Genomic DNA, 27,132 nt, shown 5'->3' on the forward strand with positions numbered 1-27,132 from the left:
TAGAAATGTGACTTTTCAGGTTGACAGAATCCCTTAAACCACAAATTAGGTCTCAGACCATTACATAAAACTAATAGTAGTACTCCCACTTATATCAGTCATAATGAAACCTACTCTTTTTACTCACACCCTGATATAGTAAGCATACAGCTCCCTCACACACAAAGAATATAGATGTGTGACTCTCATTAATTGGAGCGGGAGAGACCATATAAATCCCTTATGCATAAATGGAAGAATAGAGCCCCCAGTGCTATTGATAACGAGGTACTCCCCTGTATTTACAGTGGTCTAATAAGGATGGTTTCAAGGGCCTGGCAATTCATAGATAGTTATAGCAAGCAATTTGTTCGTCTTTAACTGAAAACTTGTAAAGGAATTTTATTTTAAACAAGCAAAATCCTTGCCCTTGTTACATGAAGTTTAGTGGAAGGTGTTTGTTGCTTTTCTAGATGTTAATGTTAAACTGCCAGTGAAAATTCATTCATTAGAATCTGACCTATTTACATTTTAAGAATCTTATTTCTCTCCATTTGGTGACACAAATTTATAGCACTCCAAAAAAATTCACATTTGGATGAAAATGTGATTAATTTGATATTTAGAAAAAATGTGGACCAGAGATTTTCTGTGCCGCAGATGAAACAGTTGGAGTGACTGACTATCCCTGGGGACAGAATCAATCACTGTTGTAGAAGAGGGTGACATTTAAGAAAGAAACTCGGAGGAAAATGTCATGCTTAAAAAATTAGATTTAAAGGCACTAGCTTCTGATTGATTTTTATTGCACTCAGATGCATACACTGATTGATTATCAGTCGTACGAATGTTTAGTATCTTTCTCACTTCTCTCATAATCAGAATAATCTAATTTTCAATATCATTTAATATACTGTATTCAAGGTTATAATAGATCATATTTCTAATAAAACACAGCAATTACATAATGAATAATTCAAAGCTACCAGGCAGAGTTCAGATTCACCTGATTTTTAAAACAGTTACCGCCGATGCCTGGAACAACTAATTTACATGGACACAACATGCTGTATGATGACTTTTGAATGCTGGACCATATCTTTCATTGCTTTTGGACTGAATGGAATAATGTCAGAAGATTCTGGTGATAGGTCAGGGGAGACTCACTAGAGCAGAACATTATTTCTGTACAAGAACCCATCTGCAGGTTTGAATCCCTTTAAAATATATTATGTTCATTTCACACATGGAGAAAAGAGAGAGCATGCCAAGTTCTTTACCAAATTTCTCCAATAATGTGTCTCTACCATAGAAATACTATCACACTTGATTCTAGATATTTTCTTGGATCTGTTGAAGTGGGCAGCTAACATGTTGATTTCTCTGATAAACTACAGGATAATCAATTTTTGATATGATTTGCTTTTATATTTGTAGCCATACGGCTAATACTAAACTGACTATTTTTACTCTGATATTTTCGGTTGACATGTTAGACCCGCAGCAGGAGTCTCCCTACGAGATAGGGGAGCAGGCCAATACCAGACACAGTGTGCATCTGAAGAAGTGGGTTTTTACCCACGAAAGCTTATGCCCAAATAAATCTGTTAGTCTTTAAGGTGCCACCAGACTTGTTGTTGTTTTTATGGATACAGACTAACACGGCTAACCCCTGATACTTGAGTGTTGGTATATAATTCACAAATACTCTTCATTGCTTACAAAATAAACCACTCACTCCACATTCATAACCCGAGCATGCGACGCCAGAGTCTGAAGATCAGAATTGAAGTCCCAATGGCCAGCTGACATTCAGTCCTATCACCAGATGTGAGGAGTCAGCATTACCACATCTTAATCCAAACAGGGCTCTGGATCCACAAATGACTCCAAATTGCAAGTGTACTGAACATATTTTATAATCCATTCCATCATGTCGTCAGTTGTCTGGGCAATTTCAAAGAGAGAGTTCTGGGCAAATTTCCAAAACCCAAGATGTTTAGAAACAGTCCCAGGCTCAAGATCTTCCTCTTTCCCCAGTTCTTGTTCACAAATGCAGCAGATACATTGCAACAGGTACATTGTCATGGCAATGCCCCCAATGTTGTTTCCTTATCTGATATTTCTCCATCTTCCTCATAACAAAGTTATTTTTCATAAACAGCCCTTGAACCGCTTACAACCTCAAATTCTTGCTTCAGTTGTCAACACACAACTCACGTCAAACACACTTCATCCACACTAGACCTATAACATATTACATGGATATATGGATTATGTATGGAATACCCCAATATAACATAACTCGATATAACACAAATTTGTATATAATGCGGTAAAGCAGCGCTCGGGGGGGGGGAGTGGGGGTGTGCACTCCGGAGGATCAATGCAAGTTCGATATAACGCTGTTTCACCTATAACGTGGTAAGATTTTTTGGCTCCCGAGGACAGTGTTATATCAGGGTAGAGGGGTGTGTGAGTGTCTGTATATATGTATCCCAACAGACTCTGTCCACAGAGATTGGATTAGGCAGTTCAAGTCATTCCAAATATGTCAAAACCCAAGTTTTGGTGTGTGAATTCATTTAAGATGTTTTTCTGCTCAGTTTAAAGATTGTGCAGGTACATGTTCAGCCAAATATTGTATAGTCTGAAAATCATTGCTTTGGAAAGCCAATTCATTTATAATTGCCTAGAGTTGGCAGGCTTGTGGTGGCCATATATGTACCTGCACTGCTGTTAAGACATGAATGGGATTCTTAGTAATATGTATTGTTGGTAAACCTTCCTACAGCCACTTGGTCAAGTATGACCATATTATTTTCAGGAGTATTCTATTGTTTCTTTTTGATTAGAGCATTTTTGGAATGTATAGAACATTCATGAAATTTAGTCCTATATAGATAACTTCCTTGTAACATGAGAAGGAGGCTACATTCACACATGAAATTAAATGCAGTGTTAATTTTGGCCATAGGGTACTTTTTTTCCCAGTTTGAATGCCTATAGGTAAGTACTGAAACAGGGCTGGCCCACAACATTTTGACACCTGAGGCAGGGAGTTCAAATGACATCTCCATGTCCCCTTGCTTGGGCCAAAATTTTGAAAGGTCTCAATTCTGCCTTCTTCCTGTAATACCCCTCTCCTTCCCCAATAAAGAAGAACTAACAACTTAAAATGCCTTGTTCAGAAATTTTAAGTAACATTTACATTTGCTGTTCACACATTTGAAAGTTAACTTTTCTTGTCTGCATTGTGACACTGGCCTTTTTATCTGTTTGAATAATAAGTGGTGCTTTCCGTGTCTTCTTGGTTGCAAAGATTTGAACTGCTTCCTGAAGGTCTAGTCTGGGCCAGCTCATGCTCTATTGAGATGGTTGCATGCCTGATCAGCCTCTCCTGGCTATGCTGTCAACCACCATTTTGAGCTGGCAAAACGGGTTTTGGTTTGGTTTTTGGCAGTGGAGTTAGCTGGGTAGAGAAGATGCGGGGCAGGGGCAGGAAAATAGGTAGAGGGGCGTATGTCCTCCATGCTATGGGCTTGAAAAGGGTCAGTAGTTGGGGTTTTAGCATGACATAAGCCAACTGCACTGCCAAAGCAGCTGCCATTTTGAAAATGTGTGTGAGGGGGCCAAACAGACAATGGGGGCAGAGTAAGGGAGACTTGGAGGCCAGTTGTTTGAGACTCATAAAAGTTGCTAGCTCACACCACCCTAAAATGGCTGTGGCCATGGGGCATCCAGAACAGAAGCTAGCACAGAGCAGTATAGCCAAGTAATAACAATATATTGTAAAGGTAGATCCATACATGCCAAGGATCCCTGGAGTAGATCTGTTGCCTCAATCCCAGCCTGGGTTTCTGGTTGGGAATTGGGGTTGGTTGCTGCTCAGCAGGAATCGGGCTCATCCTGTACATGGCCGTCATCAGAGTCCTGAGTCCCAAAGAGATCCTGGTTTTCTGGGCACAGCTCTTCACTGGCCTCCTCACGTTCATCCTCTGATAAGTCTTGCTGTTTGTTCATGGGAGTGGGGGAGAGAGAGCAGGCATCAGGGTCCACAACCGTCCTGGATTGAGTGGTCATGTAATTGATCAAAATCTACTCCAGCTCCTCAAAAAACGGCGAGATAACATTTCCACTCCCAGACTTTTTCCTGGCATCCGTGACTTGAATGCAAGTCCTGAGCTGTTTGTTCTTTATCCTGAATGGTTCATTATCCCAATTGTGGCCTCTCATGGACATCTGCCTAGCAGTGTTTCCAAAAAGTTCTTTATTCCATGGGCTGGCCACAAGAGCTTCCTGTACTGATGCTTCTCCCAGGTGGAAATGAGATCCAGGGTCTCAGCATGGCTCCAAGCAGTCGCTCAAGGCATGTAGGACTTCTGGAGTAACAGTAAAGCAACACTGATATACTTTAATCCAGGGGCAAATTATGACCCCGTGCCTGTTTTTAAATTGGGGAGAGGACACCTGGTCATCTTGACACCAGAGCAGTGGAGGGCAGGCAGGTAAACAGGCAAGGCAGATTAGTCATTGCCTGCAGAACTGTTTGGGTTAGTTACTGGGGGACTGCCAAAGTAGCGTGCAGCAATTTTACATGCACGCAAACAATAAACTAAACTAACTTAAATAATGCAGCTACTGAGTTCTCAGAATTTAGTGCACACAAAAAAAATTGAATTGAGATTTCCTACAATAACTTTAACTCGGACACATTAAAGATTATAGGCAAGATTCATAGCTAGTGTAACTTTATTAGTGTCAGTGGAGTTACACCAGGGATTAATGTGATCATATACATGTAGATAGCAAGATATCGAAAGGTAAGACTGAAAATACAGCACAGGCTGTAATCCAAAATCCTACACGTGCACAGTGTGACAGTTAGTGTTTCCACAGTGACTATGTCTTTTGAATTGACTGATTTGTGTGTGTGTGTTTAATACCTTTAAACGTGACCGTGCCTTACCTTCAACTTTTGCACTGAATTACAGATGTAGTTGAACACATGCAGTGCTTTGTAGTATTGAAAGCCTGTACCATTTCAGAAATCAGGCGCTACGTTGCAGCGTTTTATGTTGTTATCTTATGTGGAATGTGGACTCGCCACTGGATCTGGTTTGACTTGTTTAGCCCTAGTTGAGACAAAGGTGGACAGTAGGGATAGAATATCTGATTTAAGTGCAGTGGGATGGGAGGGTTTAAGTCACCAAAAATTAAATCAAAGGAACTGGAGTGAATGAAGCCAATTTAATTCCCCACCACCACCAGCACCTCCAGTTTCATCCGTAGGATCACTAGAGGCTAGGAAAGAAACAAGACAAAAAAGGATCTATTTGGTGATGTGGTCTAGACCAGGTAGTGCCCTGCTAAGAGGCCTTCAGAAGATTGACAACTATGTGTAAACTGAACAAAGAGTTGGAGCTGCAAGAGCTGTACAGTAGTAGCAAAGGAGCAGTAAAGTGATTCCCGTGTGAATCATCTCCTTGTATCTGCAAGATCTTGGCAGCAGTTCCTAAGACAGCTTAAATAATGTGTTTGTGTTCTCCAAGCAGTTCAAAGCTATTGAGCTAAGTAGTTGCTGAGGCCGTATGTTTAGCAAATTTGTCAATCAGCTCAGGGAACTATAAGTAAATGGGACTTTATTACAAAAGGTTTATTGCTCTTTGCAACTGTGTGGGAGTTTACATAATTTTCTAAGCAGCCCTTTTAGCTCTAAGTGCTGCAATGATTAAAATTTACTTCTGGCATGCAGTAAGTTTGAAAGCAGTCGTGATGTAAAGGTAGGTCCTGAACGTTTATTCAGCTTCTAAGAATGTTCTTAAATTCTGTCCTAAGATCCAATAAACAAATCATATTTTTTGGCCATAGGATGTTATTTGCAAAAAGGGAGGGTGGGGGAACAGACAGCCTTTACAAGCAGGGCTGCTACTTTACCTTCCCTGCCGCTTCTTCTCGGCTTCACGATGATCTTTCTTAGACTGGCATCAAGGTAGAATCTGACAATCATGGCAGTCCAAGCCATGGCTCAGCTCTCCGAGGTGCTGAGCACTCTAACCCTGATCCCAAAAAGCTCTTATGTATGTGCTTGACTTTAAGCATGCAAGCAGTTCCACTGGAGTTAATGAGATCCTTTAAAGCTAAGCTTCTGCTTAAGTGCTTTGCTGGAACATGGTCAAGCTCTTAGTGTGGACCTCAGTGCATCTTGCTGCTACGTTGGTTATAGTAAAAAATGCCTTACAAATGAATGTGTTATGTCATTATGGAGTGACAGCTGTTCCACAGTTAAGTTTGCAACTCATTTTCTGTTACAAGCCAGATTTATTTTTATTTATCTGATTGTTTGTTTGTTTGTTACTCCTTTTCTCCACACTTTAAGTTATACTGGCCTTAGTTTGGCCTTACTAGTGACACCCTGAGAAAATCAAACTACTGTATGTATCCATTCTTCCAAAAAGGTTCATCTCTCCAGTGACCACAAGAACTACAACAGAGGTTCTCAAACTTTATTTCACAACAACCCCTTTCTGATAATAAAAATCACTACAGGACCTCAGGACGGAGCACTGAAGTCTGAGCCCGACCGAGCCCTGCTCACCAGGAAGGAGAGGGGGCAAAGCTGAAGCCCAAGGGCTTCAGCCCCAGGCAGGGGGCCTGTAACCTGAGTCCCAACACCCAGGGGTCGGCACCACTATGTTGCGCAACAGACACTTGACAAAATTACAGTACTTAGTGACAGACATTGGGCGGCGGGGTTATGTCATTCAGTCATTCAACATTTCCTGAAAAATTACCATGGACCTCAACATTTTTACCACGGACACTTGTGTCCATATACGGACACGTTGCCGACCCCTGCTGAAACCTTCAGGCTTCGGCCTTGGGTGGTGGGGCTCAGGCTTTGTCTTTGGCCCTGGGCCCTAGCAAGTCTAAGCCAGCCCTGGCAACCTCATTAAAATGGAGTCATGACCCACTTTGGGGTCCCGACCCACTGTTTGAGAAGAGCAAATTTCTGTGTGGTGATGAGGCATCCAGCACTTTTTCTTATGAGACACAAGTTTATAGGAAACCAGTTATACAGTTGATGTTCTGTGATGCACATTTTCAGTACTAAACCAGCAAGGAAAGAAAGATAGGAGGCTGGCATCAGTTTAGAGCAGAAGTTTAGTGAAGGTACCTATGAATTTTCAAATTTTGTTGGTGGTTTTTTGTTTGTTTTTTTTAATTTATTTTTTTTTAATGCAACCCTCGCTCCTGAATTCCTCGGGTGTGTGGGGGTTCTTTTTAAAGGCATATTTGATTTACTGCGTTCAAAGTTCACCTTAACAAAGGTGGTTTTATTTGTTTTTTGGTTTGGTTTGGTTTTGGGGATTTTATATTAATGTGGATTTTGCTACCACTCCATACAAGGTGATTCAGAAGGAAGAATATAATTCTTCTCTTTCTTTACTGCATTATCTAAAATCAGTGAAATGTAACATACAACATTGAAGATAATTTCTCCATTACATTTCTTCTATGCTTAGTTGTAAATTTGGTTGGTCACTGAAAACAAAGCTGTTCATAAAATTAAAATCCAATGCTATTAGCTAGAGGGAATGGCATTTTCTTTTCAAGCTTAAAGCTTCCCTTTCACAAATACTTCACTATACATGAACATAATAATGGCCATATTGGGTTAAACCAATGGTCCATCTAACCCACTATCCTGTCTTCCAACAGTGGCCAATGCCAGATGCTTCAGAGGGAATGAACAGAACAGGCAATCATCAAGTGATCCATCCTCTGTCATCTACTCCTGGCTTCTGGCAGTCAGAAGCTAGGGACACTCAGAGCATGGGGTTGCATCCCTGACCATCTTGGCTAATAGCCATTGTTGGACGTATTCTCCATTAACTTATCTAGTTCTTTTTTGAATGCTGTAATAGTTTTGGCCTTTACAACATCCCCTGGCAACAAGTTCCAAAGCTTGACTGTTCATTATGTGAAGAAATACTTCCTTTTTGTTTGTTTTAAACCTGCTGCCTATTAATTTAATTAGGTCACCTCTTGTTCTTGTGTTATGAAAAGGAGTAAATAACACTTCCTTCTTTACTTTCTCCACACCAGTCAAGATTTTATAGACCTCTATCATATCCCCCCTTAGCGGTCTCTTTTCCAGTCTGAAAAGCTGTTCTTTTCCCTAATCATTTTTGTTGCCCTTCTCTGTACCTTTCCCAATTCTAACATATCTTTTTAAAGATGAGATGACCAGCACTGCACGTAGAATTCAAGATGGAGTGTATTATGGATTTATTTAGAGACAGTATGATATTTTTGTCTTATCTATCCCTTTCCCAATGGTTCCTAACATTCTGTTAGCGCTTTTGATTGCCTCTGTACATTGAGCGGATGTTTTCAGAGAACTATCCACAATGACTCCAGGATCTCTTTCTTGAGTGGTAGTAGCCAATTTAGACCCCATCATTTTGTATGTGCAGTTGGGATTATGTTTTCTAATGAGTATTACTTTGCATTCTTCTTTGAGTTGGGTCCCTACAGTTGCTCCACTGTAGATGTCTGTATCCCTGCGCTGCTAATTGGAGAATTTTGGTAGCAGTGTCTATTTGGTCTGCGCATGCATTGTCCCCTTCCAATGCTTTGCCACGAGGCTGACTCTCCTCAGTTCCTGCTCAACTGCCTTGACTAGAAATGGAGCTTTAGCTGTCTGTTAGTGGATCATTAATATCTTCAGATTTGTTAATTTTAGCTACCTTTTTGGAGAAAAAAACACAAACAAAACTCAAACTTTATTTAAGACTTCATTTTTCTTCCACTCTCTCCCTCCCTCCCTCCCCCCATCTGGGACCCCTCTGGACAGGTTATGTCAATTTAACCAGGCTTCAAGAAGTATCTCAGTTGTAAGGAATTTATCCCTCGCAGTGTGTCTGCTGTCTTAGAGAGAACCACATACCGCAGAAGTATGGTTTGTGCCAACAACTGTGAAGCCCAGATCCAGAAAGAATAGAGAGTTGTGGGAGTCAAGCTTCTCCTAATGGAGGTGGCCTTTCAACCACCCTCAGCTACACCAAGACCCCACATGGCAGGAATGCTCACTGCAACCTTCTATTTCTAAGGGAGGTGAGACCAAGAAGTACACCCACGAGCCACTCACACAAGGCCTCTAAGAAAAGGCCATGAGTCCCCAAAGCGAGCCCCAACCAAGCAAAAAACAATCTCCGATTCACTCGGTATCTTGGTACCGATGGCGCTGAAGCCATCTAAGTCTGGTACCAAGGTCTCGTGCCGTACTGCCCTGATGGAGCATGTTGGGCTGTTTAAGGACCCAGTGGGCACAGGCAAAGAATCATCGGTACCGACTGGGCATGCGAAATCTAGGGAATCCACCCTGAGGATGGCTTCTTTGGATACCTGTCTTTGGTGTACCAGGCACCGGTGGACTACAGTATCAGGTCCACATCACCCACTCCTTCGGTGCAGACATCTCAGTGTGGACAACCACCACCGGTACTGATGGCTTTGGCACTGCTGGACTTTCGGTACGCAGTAGACCCTTTGATATCTGATGCACCAGATTTGCCTCTGCTCAGTACTGGGGTGAGCCTGGCGCTCCAGACTTGCTGGCAACATCATGCCATGCACCCCATTTTTGTCCAATTAATCAGATAGTATGTAAGAGGAAGTGGTCTTCTGCCGCTCTTCTCACCCACCCTATGGTGCCCAATTCTAATATGGAGCTCAGCCATATCATCCCTCTGATTCCCAGCTTCCCTGGTATGGACAACCATGGTACCATTAGGTCCCTTCACACCCTTTGAATGGCCTACTGGGACCCTTGGCTAGCACACAGACACCATGCTTTTTGTACCTCTAGCATGGCTTATTGAGCCAAGGAGGCATCAGTTTTTTTCAACCCGATTACCAAGAGGTTTCTCAAAGGCATAGTGAACCTCTTCCCCCAACCCAAGCTTCCTACTCCACAATGGGACCTCAATCTAGTATTAAAAGAACTGACTAGACCGCCCTTTGAACCCATGGCCACTGCTCTTTAACTCACCTTTCCATGAAGACGGCATTCCTGATGACCGTTACCTCAGCAGGAAAGGTAGGGGAGATAGCAGCCCTGATGGCACATACCCTGTTCTGTATTCTTCCCTAACACAGTCACTCTTAGACCACATCCAAAGTTCACCCCCAATGTGAGTTCTGTATTTCACGTGAACCAACTCATTCACCTTCCAACCTTTTATTCTAAGCCTCACCAGGATAATAGGGAAGCCATCTTCCATATGCTTGATGTAAGGAGAGCCTTGGCCTTTTATTTGGACAGGACAAGAGTTTTTAAGTGTGGTGGCACTTTTTTGGTTGTCTGACTTTGTTTTTGTGTTAGGGGTATTCATTTAATTTGAACCTCTATTATGGTGTTTTTAAAAAGTTTCCAGGCAGTTTGAAGGCATTTCACTTTTGTGACTTTACCTTTTAATTTCTGTTTAACTAGCTTCTTCATTTTTATGTAGTTCCCCTTTCTGAAGTTAAATGCTACTGTGGTGAGTTTCTTTGGTGTTTTCCCCCTTACAGGAATGTTAAATTATATTATGGTCACTCTTACCAAGCGATTCAGCTGTAGTCACTCTTGAACCAGATCCTGTGCTCCACCTTGGACTAAATCAAGAATCGCCTCTCCTCTTGTGGGTTCCAGGAGTAGCTGCTCCAAGAAGCAGTCTTTTATGGTGTCAATAAACTTCATTTCTTCATCCTATTCTGAAGTGACATGTACTCAGTCAATATGGGGATAGTTGAAATCCCCCTTATTATTGAGTATTCTATTTTTATAGCCTCTCTAATCTCCTGGAGCATTTCACAGTCACCATCCTGGTCAGATGGTTGGTAGTATATCCCTACTGCTATATTCTTCTTCTTCAAGCATGGAATTACTGTATGTAGAGATTCTCTGGTACAATTTGATTCATTTAAGATCTTTATTATATTTGACTCTATGCTTCCTTTCATATATAGTGCCACTCTCCTACAAGACCTATTCTGTCATTTCTACACACGAATAAACATGTGTTGCCTTTAGAATTGTGATCATTTTAACACGCAAGAATTTGGAATAATACGGAACTATATCAACTATTGAACTAAACAAAACCCACAGCAACCAGTGAGAGCATGGGGCAGAAGTTGCATATCCTCTCTTGGCCCCTTCTCTGTGTTTTGGGAAATGCCACACTTCAGAACCTCAGTGATAAGAGCCACTGAGGTACATTATGGCTCACATGTTTTCTATGTACGCTCCCTGGCCTGATACAGGGCCTCTGTGCATTCATGAACGGACACATATCATTTAATTGCTACTCCCAACATGACTATATTATGCAAAATAGGGGAAGCTGAATAAGGTCGTGTATTAGTATTGCTGTTAGCATGTATGTGTGCCTGTTTGGGAGAGCTTTATTTTTATTTCTCATTAGAATCCTCCATCTGGCTGAGGAGCTTGGTGAACCATTAATGTTGATTTTCAATAAGTTCTGGAGCACTGGGGAAGTTCTAGAAGACTGGTGGAAAGCTAATGTTGTGCACATTTTTAAAAAGGGTAAATGGGAGGGCCAGGGTAATTATAGACCTGTCAGCCTGGCATTGATCCTGAGCAAAATAATGGAGCAGCTGACGTGGGACTTGATTAACCAAGAGGGTAATGTAATTAATGCAAATCAGCATGGGTTAATGGAAAAGAGAGCCTGTCAAATTAACGTGATATCTCTTTTTGAGGAGATTGCAAGTTTAGTTGATAAAGGTGTGACAGTGTTGACGTAATAGACTTCTGTAAGGTGTTTGACTTGGTACCACGTGACATTTTGATTAAATAACTAGAACGATATAAAGTTAGCATGGTGCACATTAAATAGACTAAAAACGGGTTAACTGATAGGTCTCAAAATTTAACTGTAAATGTGGAATTGTCATTGAGTGGGTGTGTTTTCAGTGGCGTCATGCAGGGACTGGTTCTTGACCCTATGCTATTTAACTTTTTAATTAATGACCTGGAAAAAAAACATAAAATCAGCACTGATAAAGTTTGCAGATGACAAAAAAAAAAAATTGAGGGAGAGGTAGATAATAAAGAAGACAGGTCACTGATTCAGAATGATCTGGATCGCTTGGTAAATTGGGCTCTTTCAGAAAATATGTATTTTAATATGACAACATGTAAATGTATACATAATATGAAAAAAGAATGTAGGCCATACTTACAGAATGAGGGACTCTATCCTGAGAAGCAGTGACTCTGCAAAAGATTTGGGGGTTGTGGTGGATAATTATTTGAATGTCAGCTCCCATTGGGATGCTGTGGCCAAATTCTGGGATGTATAAACAGGAAATGTCGAGTAAAAGTAAAAAGATTATTTTGTCTCTCTTTTGGCACTGGTGCGACCACTGCTGGAATATTGTGTCCAGTTCTGGTGCCCACAATTCAAGAGGGATGTTGATGAAGTGAAGAGAGTTCAGAGAAGAGCCACAAGAACGATTAAAGACTTAGAAAACATGCCTCATAGTGATAGACTCAAGGAGCTCCATCTATTTAGCTTAACAAAGAGAAGATTATGGGGTGACTTGATTGTAGTTTATAAAAACCTACATTGAGAACAAGTATTTAATAATGGGCTCGTCAGTGTAGCAGAGAAAGGTACATGATCCAATGGCTGGAAGTAGAAGCCAGACAAATTCAGACTGGTAATACGGTGTAAATTTTTAAAAGTGAGAATAATTAACCATTGGAACAATTTATCAGGGGTCATGACTCATGATGGATTCTCCTTCACTGACAATTTTTAAATCAAGATTGAATGTTTCTAAAAGATCTGCCCTAGGAATTATTTTGGCATAGTTCTGTGGCCTGTATTACATAGGAGGTCAGACTAGATCATCACAATAGTCCCTTCTGGCCTTGGAATCCATAAGGATTTTTTTAAATTGGAATTTTAATATTGATTTCGAAATGCCTGCCATACCAGAAATTTGCCCATTGTCTACATGCTTTTACAGAGTTATGTTTATACTGTTTGTAAAACAATGGATTCATAAAAGATATATCTTTTGACTAGTACTATTTTGAGAGAAAGATTCCTGTAAGGAAGGGATGGTTTTAGGGCTAAAATACACGACATGGAACCAGGAGACGTGGGTTGTGTTCCCAGCTCTGCCACTGACTTTGTTACTTTGAGCAAATTACATCAACTCTCAGTGCATTAATTTCCTAATCTATAATAATAATACAGGTTATTAACTCTTGCTCACAAAGCTATTGTGAGACATTTCATCAATGTGGGTAAAGTTGTGGAGCTCCTCACGGGGCAGACACTGTAGACATTTAAAATATGTTATTTGTAAATGACATATTGCCAGAAGGTCTCAAGCTCGCTATGGAAAGTTACTTTCTGTATGTGTACATGAGAAATTGGTGCATTTGCCCATCTTAATGTACTTTTTCTTGATAGCATTTTAATAAACAAAAATACTTTTCTTCTACACTTATGCAACATTTTCTATCCAAATTAACTTCAGTGTTTGAAGTTTAAAAAAAAATCTGTGGCAATACTTTGAAGAAGAGCTGTGAAAGCACTATGAAGTCGTCTCATTAAGCATACCTGACCTTCCTCCTTTCTTGTCTCTAGCTGTCAGAAATGACAGGAACAAAAAGAAGAAAGAGCCTTCAAAGCAAGAGTTTACTGAAAACTATGAAATGACTGCAGAGTTGGATGATCTCACTGAGAAAATTCGAAAAGCTCATCAGGAAACCTTCCCCTCTCTCTGCCAGCTGGGGAAATACACTACGGTAAGTGCTGTTTGTAGAGAACACACTCGGAAAGGTACACAGGTGACGGTAGTGTGGGAATGGATATGTTAGACATTTTCTAAAAATTATACTAAAGTAGATCAATTTCTAGAATCTCGTGCCTGCTTCCAGAGCTGACATGGCTTTCGGTGATGCTGTTCTATGGTCTGTACTGAAGCCATAGTTGAGGTACTGCTTGGGAATCCCCTGAGATGGAGCACCCATATGGACGCTACTTGAAGAAGAAGGAGAAGTTACTTACTTTGTACAGTAACTGGAGTTCTTTGAGATGTGTGTTCCTAGGGATTCTCTACTACCCAACCTCCTTCCCCTGTGCCTCAAAGTCTTCTTGCTGGACTTTCGTGGTTGAGAAGGAAATGAAGCACCCGTGGGTCTGCTCTCATAATATACCCTCACAACAGAGCACGAGGTTATCTAGGGCTCATGGACACTGCAAATAAAATCTACGATCAAGAGTGCGCAGGCAAGCGCCCATCCTGATGTGGGATATGCATCTCAAAGAACTCCAGTTACTGTACAAGATAAGGCAGGAGTGGGCAAACTTTTGGTGCTGAGGGCCACGTTGGGTTTCCGAAATTGTATGGAGGGCTGGTTAGGGGAGGCTGTGCTTCCCCAAAGAGCCAGGTGTGGACTGGCCCCTGCCCCTTATCTGACCCCCCCCGGGACGGCCTCCGGGACTGAGGCTGTGGGGGAGGGGGAACAACAGGGGAGGGCCTGGGGGCTAGCCTCCCAGACCAGGAACTCAGGGGCTGGGCAGGAGGGTCCCATGGGCCAGGTTGGCCTGCGGGCCATAGTTTGCCCACCTCTGAGGTAAGAGATCTCTTTTTTTAGAAAACATATCCAATCTTAATTTAAAAGATGGAAAGATCAAAGTATTGACCTAGCAAATAAATGGATGTATAGTCCATGGGACTACTTGCATGCGTAAAGTTAAGCACATGTATATGTTTTTGCGAGAAGTGTCTTAATTGTTCCTTCACAAGGCTGCAAACCATGTTTGAGCTCCAGAAGAACCTCATGAGTGAGGTGCTTTTAAACGTTACTGGATTATAGCTACAAATTTTGCCTAATCCCAGTCCCAAAACTGATGGGGATTAGCTGTTGGGACCAGGAGGAATGCAGATGTTGTGTTTTCCATTTTAATTCATAAATAAAGCAAATTCCAAAATGCCAGTTTATAATTTAGGCTACCACCCCCAAATAGTTTATACTGTATGTGCAATTCTATGTAGAAAGGTTAAGAGGTAGATTTCATCCCTCAGAATTTTCCTGTGTACATTTATATGTAGTGTGTGTTGGAAAATGGATAAGAGATTGCAGCATATACAGAAGAAACACGTCACGCTTTTCAAATGCAGTAGTTAAAGATATGCTCAATATGCATAAAGTCACCGTGAAAGTCATAGGAACATAGGAATTTCTATACTGGAACTGACCTGTGCTCTGTCTAATCCATTTGTCACTAACAGTGGCAAGTACCAGATGTTTGAGGAAGGTGCAAAATACCCTGCAGCAGGCACTGTGTAAGACTGAGCGTGCATTCTCGTTTGTTTGGCCATGACAGCAGAAACAACTTAAATGGACAAAGGGGCAAGATAGATGTTGTGTTACTTGTGTTGTGCAGCCAAGATTGAGGGATTCACCCTGGGTCTGTGCATGAGAAGCTCTGTCCTGCATGAGAAGACTGGAAATTTTTCAATTATTCAAACCTTAATCAAGGAAAATTGGTGTTGACTGGCATACTATGTGCAGTATTCTCTTTTTATTTTTTTTAACTAGATGTAGGGGAAGTCAGGTTAAAGCTCTTAGATCCCTGTTTATAAGATCTCAAAATTAAATTGCAAGAAAGCAAGTGTAAATATTGTGATCTCAAATGCACAGGGTTGAAAAAGAAGAAAAATGTAATATTTTCACAAACCTTTTACACATTTTGATTTTGAGCACCGCATAAAATTGTTTGCCCTGAAAAAAGCTTATACTGCTACGTGCTTCTCTGGCAGTATCTCCTTACTCCTGCTCGTGATAGACTTAGTCAAAACAATCAGTGCAGGCATGCCGTTAAATAACAGGAATTACTGAAGTGGCCAAGCATGTCCAACTCTCCTGGGACCCTTGCGCTGTGCTGGGCTGTAAACTTGATAACAGCCAGCTGGTGACATAATTGAAAGTTCTTAACTTAAGGCATCAAGATTGTGGGATTTGTGGGGAGGCTTTTCAGTGAATCTCCTGTGTTAGGTTCCTACCCCAAAAAAACCAAAACGTTGAGACAACTCATCTTAAATGAAATGGCATATAAATAGACGTACCGTTCAGTAAACATAAGGCCATTTCTGAAAAATAAGTGTGGAAAACATTTCTGGGCTTAGGGGAAACCACTTTTTGTCCATGTCAGAGCTGATCATATGTCCACAGCTGGAATGTATGTCCTCAGACAGGAATGCATTCCAGAGTTTTATGCTCAGAGACTGTGTGGCAAACAAACTGTGTCCAACTGATATGAATATGTTATTGTGTTAGCTTTATGTTAGGATCATACAGTAGCTCTATTGTATTGGTATTTTGTGTGGCTAATATGTTATCAAAACATAAACAGGGGCCGCTATATTTTTGCATTGTAAGTTGGTCGCTAAGGTATAATTATAATTATTTTTTAGTTTTTGGAACAATATAAATATAGGTGTCGTATCTGAGAACATTGCTCATTCAGTGCTGCCTGTAATGCGGCTGCTACTGCATCCCACCCCAGTGGTGTCCCCTAGCATGAGGCGCCACTCAGTCAGATAGTGGGGTTGAGTGCCAGCAGGAAGTTCAGAGCCTAGCTGGGAGTGCTAGGATGACCAGATGTCTCTATATTATAGGGACAGTCCCAATTTTTGGGTCTTTTTCTTATATAGGTTCCTATTACCCCCCCATCCCCCTCCCAGTTTTTCACATTTGCCATCTGGTCACCCTAGGGAGTGCCTTCCTGAGCTGAGTAACCCAATGAAGCTGAACCTAGTTTGACTTAAAGACTTGATCTGATCATTCCCCATGGGAGCTGAGGCAAGTGGTTGCTGATGTGGAGTCAGAACAGAGAACTCTGGAGGCATAGGAGAAACCCCTGTTTGCCTGGTTTTGTAATGCTTATGGCATTCACTGACTGTTTAGCGCCGTGATTCTCAAAAATCATTGTACTGTGACCCCTTTTGACAACAAAAATTACAGAACACCCCACACCACAGGGGGCCCCGCAAAAAAAGCTAAGTTGCTCGGGCTTCGGCCAGGCCAGCGTTAGACTTGCTGGGGCCCAGGGCAGACAGCACAAGCCCGAACCCGAGCCCTGCCACCTGGTGTCGGCTTCAGCCCCGAGACAGGACTTGGGCTGCGGCTTCCTGCCCTGGGCCCCAACAAGTCTAACACTGGACTGAATGAAGAGAATGCGGCTAGCAACTCTGCTAGTTTATGGTGCTTGGGTTGAATAAGAGTCTTGTTCATTAACACTCCCCTCCGCCACCTCAGGAGGGCTGTTTTGGCTTAACCAGGATCTTATGACCCTGCAACTTCAGAAAAAGTTCAGTCTCTAAGCCATAGATACATAAAAACTGGTTTAATATCACTACTGTCTTCAGGTTCACAGACAGCTTCACCCCTGTATCTGAATTGTAGACTGTTGAAATCACTGATCTGACTACGCTCTGGTTATCAGCTTAGCGTTTTAGATGGGAATCTGTTTTATGAAGTCATTATTACTATGTCTTGCCCCTTCCTATATCTTAACAGTTAGACCCATAAGCACTGGGTTTGGGCTTTCACAGCTGCTTGCCCCTGATTATAGAACTTGGGGATCAGAATCATCACAAACCTCACTGTTCCGAACAAAATTCAATCTCACTTCTTTAGCTTAGTAGTTTTCTAATGCCAAAGATTAAAAAATTCTTACCTAATTTGGATGAAAGGGAGAAACAGAAGAGTCGTGGATTTGTTAGAATATGTCAGATGCTCATGCCATGTTGATTAATCAATTTGCAGGGTTTGGTAATACAATAAGCTGTCCTTTATGAGGCACATGAAATTGAAATATGGAAATCAGAGAAGTGCCAAGTATTTAGAAATAAACCATAATTCAAAAAATTATGAGGCCAAAGAAAGCTAGTGGTGCATAACGTTTTTTGTTCCACTTTACTGATGGTAACAATATATTGCAGCCAGACGATTACCTAGTCATTCTTTTATTGGGGTCCTTATTTATCATTTAGTAGAACAGTGAATCTAGACATTGTGTGAAAGACCGTTTTGCTATCATGTGCAGTGTGTGGATTGGTTCTGTAAACTGCTTCACAATTTAAGAAAACAACAACAACCCCTAGAGATGTTTAATAAACATATCAAAAAGTGTAGAACTGCTCAGACCTCGTGAGCTTACTGGCCTGGACCTTTTGAAAGAGGAAACTCTGCTCCATTGGTAGGATTTTTTTACATGTTTAATATCACTGCGTTTGACACCGATTTTGGTATTTTTTGTTTTAAACAAGAGCAAAAGGCTCTAGAATCTGTTACAGCAGATGACAGAGTGGCAAAATGGCTAAGACCAAAAAAGCACTGCAGAGAGATGCAACCCTAGGAAATCTATCTACGCATTTGGAGTGCAAGTATCAGACTATATACCAGCAGATTGAGGGATGTGATCATTCCCCTCTATTCGACATTGATGAGGCCACATCTGGAGTACTGTGTCCAGTTTTGGGCCCCACACTATAAGAAGGATGTGTAAAAATTGGAAAGAGTCCAGCGGAGGGCAACAAAAATGATTAGTAAAAGCAGCAAAGAATCCTGTGGCACCTTATAGACTAACAGATGTTTTGGAACATGAGCTTTCGTGGGTGAATACCCACTTCATCAGACGAAGAATCACAGAATATCTGACGAAGTGGGTATTCACCCACAAAAGCTCATGCTCCAAAACGTCTGTTAGTTTATAAGGTGCCACAGGATTCTTTGCTGCTTTTACAGATCCAGGCTAACACGGCTGCCCCTCTAAAAAATGATTCGGGGGCTGGAGCACATGACTTATAGGAGAGGCTGAAGGAACTGGGATTGTTTAATCTGCAGAAGAGAAGAATGAGGGGGGATTTGATAGCTGCTTTCAACTACCAAAAAGGGGGTTCCAAAGAAGATGGGTCTAGACTGTTCTCAGTGGTACCAGATGACAGAACAAGAAGCAATGGTCTCAAGTTGCAGTGGGGGAGGTTTAGGTTGGATATTAGGAAAACCTTTTTCACGAGGAGGGTGGTGAAGCACTGGAAAGCATTACCTAGGGAGGTGGTGGAATCTCCTTCCTTAGAGGTTTTTAAGGTAAAGCTTGACAAAGCCCTGGCTGGGATGATTTAGTTGGGTATGGATCCTGCTTTGAGCAGAGTTGGACTAGATGACCTCCTGAGGTCCCTTCCAACCCTGATATTCTGTGGTTCTATGATTATAATATTCTTATTTATTCTTGAACTCTGCAAGGAGCAGTTTATTTAGGAACCCAAGACTTTTTATTCTAGGTGTTCTGTCCTGAAGAAATATATTTTCCCCTTTTAAAAATAGTTTGTGTTTTGTGAAAAATAAGTTTTATAAAATTTTATATTCATCCCTTCTATAAGGTGTCCCCATTGCTAACAATTACAACAAGAAGAAAAAAGAGTCTACTTACAATAATTGAAGAATAATTCTTTCATATTAAATTCCCCAGGTCATTTGAATTAACAGGTACATTCACTGGGCAAGTATAGCTCTTGTAATGATGAGAACCAGCAAGCTGTTTAAAGATAATGGATTTCAAAAATCCATCATAAATAGATCTGTTTTATTACTGTCGTCCAGCTAAGAGAACGTGCCTTAGTAGTGTAATTTCTCTAGAGATGTCATACTTTATAATATAATTGAGTGTAACTATGCTTCTTATCCCTTGAGACTGATATTATTTGTAAGTCTACAGCTGTGTTACATCCAGCCTCAAGATAGAGGGAAAATTAAACAGAAAATACTCTGTGGACCCTGCTTCGGGTTGTCCCAAACAGCGCTTTGCTAGCCGAGAGCGTACAAATAGGCATCCTTCAGGTATTTTGTTCTTTGTAGCTGTTCTACTTTAAAGTTACATTACTACTGTTCTGTGCTGTTACAGAGATCATATATTAATATATCATGACACTGGCATTCAGCAAAGGTATGTACTGAATTCCTTGATCACCACAGTTGTATTAGAATTAGAGCATTGCTGATTGTGCTAAGGAAGGATAGCCAGTATCCTTGATTAAACCATAGTGGTACTTATGAGCCTTGTTCCATTTGTAAAGTGGCTTTTAAAGACAGTAGGGATTCCAGTACGAGGTGCATATTTTCCTGAATATATTGTTATGTGGAGATAGAGTGGATTGCAATGGAGAATAAAAATAATTGAAAAAAATGGGATCAATTTATGGGGCAAAAATGACTAATTGGATTTCATAGCATGGTTGGACTTTGCCACTAATAAAGATGTCACTAGTGAGCATTAAGTATTGTTCTACCATATGTGCACTAGTATGGGATTATAGGAAGCACAGTCCTTAAACTTATGCATGGACTGCTCTTGGAAAAAACAAAAAACATGCTTCTGCAAAACTCCTCATGTTTGAAGTTTTTTCACTGCCTGGATAGAGGAGATCTCCAAGCATTGCTAATCAGTTTCTGTTTCCAACAGGCATTTTATTAACCTCATGTTTTATTGTTCAGCCTCTACATTGATTATGTAGAATCAGTTTTATGCAGGACTGCTGCTAAAAACATAACTGTTTTCAATGAGACTTATCACTGTGTTCATTACCAAATAAAATGTTAAAAGGCTTTCTATTTGCAGCATTTTTAAAGTAATGCATTAGCAATTTTAGATCCAATACCTATAAATCTGGCAACTAGTATAATTAAACACCAAATTATTGTGTTTTATTAACTACCTCTTCTCTTCAGTTTGCCTAATAGGGAGTTAGATTTACATTTTGTTAAGACTGCATTGCGTTACTTTTAATAGACGACACGTCAAACTTCCCTTTGCCAGAAGTGTAGCATGATAAAATAACCTTATATGATACTGATGAAGATTTTGTTCACACTTGCTGGTTTCATGCAACGTCTTTTTTTCCAGATGGATGCCCTATTGTAAAGTGATTTCCTGCTTTAGGCTCTGCTTTGTGCAGCTCTATCTTATGCCATCTTTCTATGAACTGGATAAACTGCTTATTAAATGTAATTACAGCCTGAATGACTGCACATCTTGATCTTATTTTTCCCCTGATGTACTGTATTTCACCAAGGTCCTTGAGGATGAAATAAAATAAATTTGAAGGATGCATACTCAGTAGCTGCAAGAAATATTTCAAAGGGCAGTACTGTGACTGTTAACCTATACTTTTGGTCCATTTTGAAGGGAATTCTTTATGTTTAAAGTTATAGAGACATTTCGTCTTGTCTTCTCTTGTGTCATTAAAAAATCAAGCTGATTTTAATAGCTCTGCTGGATAGATTTTAAATAGAAACAATGGGGTATTGTTTCTGTCTTTTTAAAAAGAGAGCACGTTTAAACATAGAGATGACTATTAGAAGTGTGGATTCATGTAAATGTTAGACTTGATTCTCCACTCCAACTCAGATTTGGGGGAGGAGGGGAAGAGATTAGCCTCCTTTTAAAATTGTGAAAACATAAACTCCATCACTTCATCATGGATCTTGCAAGGAGACATCTTAATCCAAAGTCCATCTGTGTGTTTATATATAGGCACAACTAGTGAGGGAGTATGTCTTTTTAGAATGTCTTCATAATACCCGAAGTTTGATAGGCAAATATGTTGTAAAATACTGAACTCTGTACTCTCAAATGAATGTACTACCTCCAACAATTGTGCATAGTGCTTTCATAGTCAGAAGGAGAGTTGTAGCATTATGTAAAGAATTACTCTTCAATTCATGAGGGATGGTATTTTGAGAGAGCTATAAAACCTTCATAGAGCCACAGAGAGAGAAATTAAGTAGAACCAATTTTCTAAGAGCTTAAGTATGTGAAACTCTGTTCCAAAATATTTTGCTGCTTTTTCCAGATGATGAGCCAGTATTCAAGATCCACTGTTCATTTTATTTTCAGGGGTTCAAATGTAAATTGTCTGTCTCAATGCACTCATTATACAATGACAGGGAAGAATGATGATAGTGGCATTTGGAAATGTTTAATGTGCATTTGTATTCTGCGTACAGATGGCCTCTGTAATCATAAGTAACAGAAACATTCAAAGAATTTTTAGGAGACTAATCCAAGTTTAAAAACAGCAGCATAACAACAGCAAACTTTGCAGAAAATGCCTGGAATGCTAATAGAAAGCACTTCTAGCAGAAATACTGAGTTATTATTTTACTAGCAAATCAGTCACTTTGCTGAACAGGAGCTTGCTGATTTATGATGTCTTCTCTTCTTTCCAGAACTCTAGCGCAGACCATCGGGTTCGACTGGACCTTGGGCTTTGGGACAAATTCAGTGAACTTGCTACAAAGTGCATTATTAAAATAGTGGAATTTGCAAAACGATTGCCTGGCTTTACAAGTTTGACCATTGCAGACCAGATCACTCTGCTTAAAGCAGCCTGCCTGGACATCTTGGTATGTATTTGTACCTTACAATCTATGCTTGCGTTACAGATGTATTTTATACTGCACTGTGTTGTAGAAGTCATTAGTGAGAACCAGGTTTTGTGCCAGTTCTTCTGGTGCACATGAATCAATGGGATAGTTAGTGTAACTGAGAGCAGAGATTAGTGCGTACATGCAGATATATTACTTAGGATGAGCTTACCCTTTTAGAAACCTGTCACCAGTAACGTGGTAATGGATACATGAGAGAAGAGAAAGGAGAATAAAGGTTACCCTTTCAAAGCATGGAATCTGTCCTCAGGCCCTGTTGATTTTAGCCTGGCTACATAAAGAGCAGAATTTGGCCCTGTGTATCTACTTGAATGTGTTTAAATTGTGGTGAAAACACACCACCTCTCCTGTTGTTAATGTGAAAGTGAGGTTTCATTATGAACACTACACTTATAGGTCTACATAGAGGATGCCTAGAAAGACAGTTCACCATATAATAGCCTTGGGATGGCTTGTACCTTTGATGCCATGCCTGTAATGAAAGAGTACAATGATGATGATAAATCTTTAGGTCAAGATTTTCCCAAGTTGTAATGATGGAATCTACTGCACCTAAAGGTGGAGGCAGGTACAGAGCCAACCCTTAAATGCACCATATGTCAATACAAAAAACTTCTAGTGGTGCTAAAATTCACTATAGAGAAGTACTTTTAAATTAACACCATTAAATTTTAGCAAAATGCCAAGTTTAATTTTAAAATCAAATGTGAGAGCGTATACTCAAGAGCAGGGAACTGGACCAATAGAACTGGGCCAATAGAACTGATTCTGCAACCAATATTCACTTTGTCTGTTCAGGTAAGTCACTTAACCTTCCTCTGCTTCAGTTTCCCCATCTGGCAAATGGAGGTATCACCACTGACCTAATGTTCTTCAACAGAGTGTAGTGAGGATGAATTATTAGTTTGCAGAGAGCTCAGCGATGCTGAGATGAAAGGTGCTCTAGAAATACAAATGAACTATTATTAATCACTATAGTAATTTATAACAAAACTGAAATTGTGCCAAGAACAAAATGTGTTTGGGGAAAAATAATGATCTTCTCATCTGGTTTTCTGATGAGCAGAACTATTCTTGTCTTTAGTAAACCCCAAAGTGTATGCAATGCCTCCGTGGGCCTGAAAACCCTTCCGTTGGATGCCTATACTGTATGTATTTTGTTTGGCCTCAGCCAGGAGTTTATCCTAGAGAATTTTCAGTTAAAGCAATTAATCATGGAATCCCCAAAATGCACAACATCAAATAAAATCATATTGAGGGGAATATTAACTGCTTTGACCTTTTCTTCTTGTTTTTAAGGATCTCTTATAGGTGGCATTGATATATGGGAGAAACAGAGAGAGAGGGGGAGAGATTATTCTCTGGCCCATAAAAAAGAGAAAGTTGAGGTTTCCCTCCAGTTTCCAAGATTCACCTCTCATTGGCCCCTTGCTTATAGACTTTCATTCATACTGGACTGTCTCATCATTACTATGTGTGGTCTCTCCACAAGGCAGAACCATTTATTCCCAATTGCATGGCTGTCGTTGTTAGCACTGTTGTGATAAGACCCAGCTAAGTTCTTCTTACACCAGAAGGAATAAAGTCATTTATAAAGGATAACATGTCTCAAGCGTATTCTGCCTGAGTTATGGGTAGAGAATTGCTTTATAATTGTGAAGTTGAAGTGGCAAATGGTTAATATATTGCTGCCAGAACAGTATGGGGAGAGTATACGTATCTTAATTTTTCACCCCTGAATCTTAGCTCTTAAGATGCTTCCCTCATCAGCTGGTATTTCTGATTGGTTAAGATCCAAATGTTAACTCTCCCTCAGCACTGAATGCTAGCTTAGCTTTGAGGATATACTCTCTCTCTATTTTGTGTGCTTCTCTAATGGCTATACTTGTTGCACATATTCCTTAGCTGTAGGTTATTAACCTTTTAAAAAATGTGAGGTGTAGACTTCGTAGCTGGTGCTTTATCTTAAATGTTCAAATACCCCTAGCTTATGGTGAAAGTGACTAGTGAAAATTTATTTGGTAGATTTTACAAAAACATAAGTGGTCTTTATCTTAGTAATAGCAAAATGATTGATGTTTAACTCTGCAAGTACGTAGCATAGAGTGATTCTTGAGAAAGTGATGCATCATATCACAGGAAATATGGCAGCCTTCAAGCCATGCTTCAAATGTTTATCAGAGCACGACCCTCCTCATTATCTGCCCATCTTTCCTCTGCTCCTCTCAAAAAGGGAAGAGACAAAACTCAACGTGAGATACAGCAAAAAACTTAACTTACCAATAAAGGGAAAAAACCTTGAAATTTTCAAAAATAAGCTCAGGCTTCTATATAGTGGAGAGACGTAACTTTTTCCTTTGACATTTTTGGAGGTTTTATGTGATTATGTTATGTGCTACTTAAAAAGAAGAAAAAGACAATTACCATAACAACCACAAAATCATGTGGCACATCTTATGTCTGTGAAATGCCCAGCACATTAACTAAACCTGCGCTAGCTGTGTGTAATCTGAATAGGAATGCAATTCCGTATTTTTATTTAAGTTAAATGTCAGTAATTTTAGCAATGTATTAATAATGTATGTTTTTTCCCTGCAGTAATCCATTTCCTGTAATTATAAGGATGTATTTCAAACCCTTGATTTGGTTTTACATTAGTACACAGAATGCACAGTCTATACACGAATGCGGCACATACATATGCATGCTGCATACATACCACACATATGGCATGAACCTTGCACTTACATGTACACACTACACAGTGCCTATATGTGCATATTGCCGAGATCATAATGCACACACACTGAATATGCACCACACGTGTTGCTCACACACACACATGCCGCATACACATTCACAACTGTTTCTTTCCTCGTTTTGTGAACAGGGGAAATGAATCTTGGTGGTGGTCTAAGGGAATGGTGCATGCTGACAGCAGCTGGAGCGCATGCCTGGTGTGTCAATGCCTCTCATGACAGCATTTTTATTACTTGTCTAATGTGAACATAGGATGAGAGCATGTTTTCACAGCTGGAATATACCTGAATTCTAATGGAGGGACATATAGCTTTGAAATACACCTGCTAATCTGGTCAGCTAAAACAATAAAAGTTTTGTAGGGTGCTCAACACAGACTAAGATCCGATAAGAAACAGAATTTCAGGTGTTGTGATTGATGTAATCTCCTCCTCTTTGCCACGTCTAGAAGCCACTCCTCCGTCATTGTATTCCTCCACTTCGCTGCTGCTTTTGACAATATGGACCATCCACTTGGTCTCTTCCTGGAGCTTCTCTGGTTTGTATATTTCCTGGCTCTTCTCTTACCTTCCCAGGTGCTCTTTCCCAGTTGCTTTTGGTGGATGCTCTGCTTTCTCCATCCCCCTCTCCCGGTTGGGGTTCCATCAGCTGTCTGTCCTGGGCCCATGTCTTTTTTCCCCCTTCACTTGTGCTCCTGATGACTACCCTCTTCCTCTCTCATGGGTTTCTACTCTCATCTCCCTATTAAGGACTGTAGAATCTGTTGTTATTTATGTGCAGACATTGTGCGTCTCATTCAGTCTTTTACTCCCTGCCACATCTTTCTGTCTTTCCTATGTGACTTCTTGGATTCCCCACTGCTTCCACAGACTGAACATATCAAAAACATATCCTCACCACTTTCTGCGTGACGTTTCCCCAGGCTGGTGAATGGGCTATTTTTAGCTCTTCTCTGTACAGCTAGACTGACTGACTCCAGGATAGTCCCCTGTCTGGAGCAGGCTGCCCTAAACACGCCAGTCTTCCTTCTGCATTCAGTTCAGCAGGATATGTGTTTTTTCCTGCACCAATGGTGGTGTGCCCTCCCAGAAGAGGGAGGGAGGAAGAGCCTGATTTGTGGCACTGGATTCCCCAATCTGAGGTGAAGTTTTTCAAACTCTCCTGCCACTAGCCTCTGAAAAACTTACTTTATGGGAAAATGGAACAGTATTGCCATGTATATTCTCATGTAAGTGCAAATAATTATGTGTGTGGATACACACAGTAGTAATGAGACAGGGAGTCCTTCCCAGGCAGTTCCATCTCTGAACAGACAAGGATGTGCTGCCTGGGCATATGGAAGTTTCCTTGACGTTTCTGCCATTTGCTAAACTCCACATGCCCCTCTGCACCTAGAGAGTTTGTGAACTCTGCAGAAGTGTTTGTCCGGTTGCTCTCTGGTTCTACAGGGTATATATACCCTGCAGGCCTCAAGAGCCATGGATACTGGAACACACAAGATCTGGGAAGCCTGCAGAGCTTTTTAACTGCAGGGCCAGAAGGATGCTTGGCCTTGGAAAAATTCCCTTCAGTTCTGTGGAACTTTCAGGAGTGCAGGATTAGCCTGGACAGTTTTGCCATGTGGGGCCACCTCTCTCCACAATGGAAATACATCCATCACCCTGTCCTGGAGAATAGGGGATGCTGCCACTTCTCTGCTTGGGTCACTAGGCAGGAGGAGATTAGAAGCAATAGACTCACAATCTGCACTGTCCTGCTGTTGCTAATCCTCTTCCTTTGGGCTGGAGGCTTCCTCTTCCCTAACCCTACACTGATTCTTGTTTTGAGGCAGGCTGGGACCTCCTTTT

General features: G+C 40.8%; 1 protein-coding gene across 3 annotated transcripts in view; it reads left to right on the forward strand.

The window, feature by feature from the left end:
- RARB (retinoic acid receptor beta) overlaps positions 1-27,132 on the forward strand; it is a 678,155-nt gene that overhangs the window by 634,391 nt on the left and 16,632 nt on the right. For all 3 annotated transcript variants that reach the window (XM_030550971.1, XM_030550972.1, XM_030550974.1), the window contains 2 exons: positions 13,656-13,816; positions 22,307-22,483. In XM_030550971.1, coding sequence (XP_030406831.1) covers positions 13,656-13,816; positions 22,307-22,483 — 338 coding nt within the window. The remainder of the gene's footprint in view (positions 1-13,655; positions 13,817-22,306; positions 22,484-27,132) is intronic.

Source organism: Gopherus evgoodei, chromosome 2, assembly GCF_007399415.2.
Source record: "Gopherus evgoodei ecotype Sinaloan lineage chromosome 2, rGopEvg1_v1.p, whole genome shotgun sequence".
NCBI lineage: Eukaryota > Metazoa > Chordata > Testudines > Testudinidae > Gopherus > Gopherus evgoodei.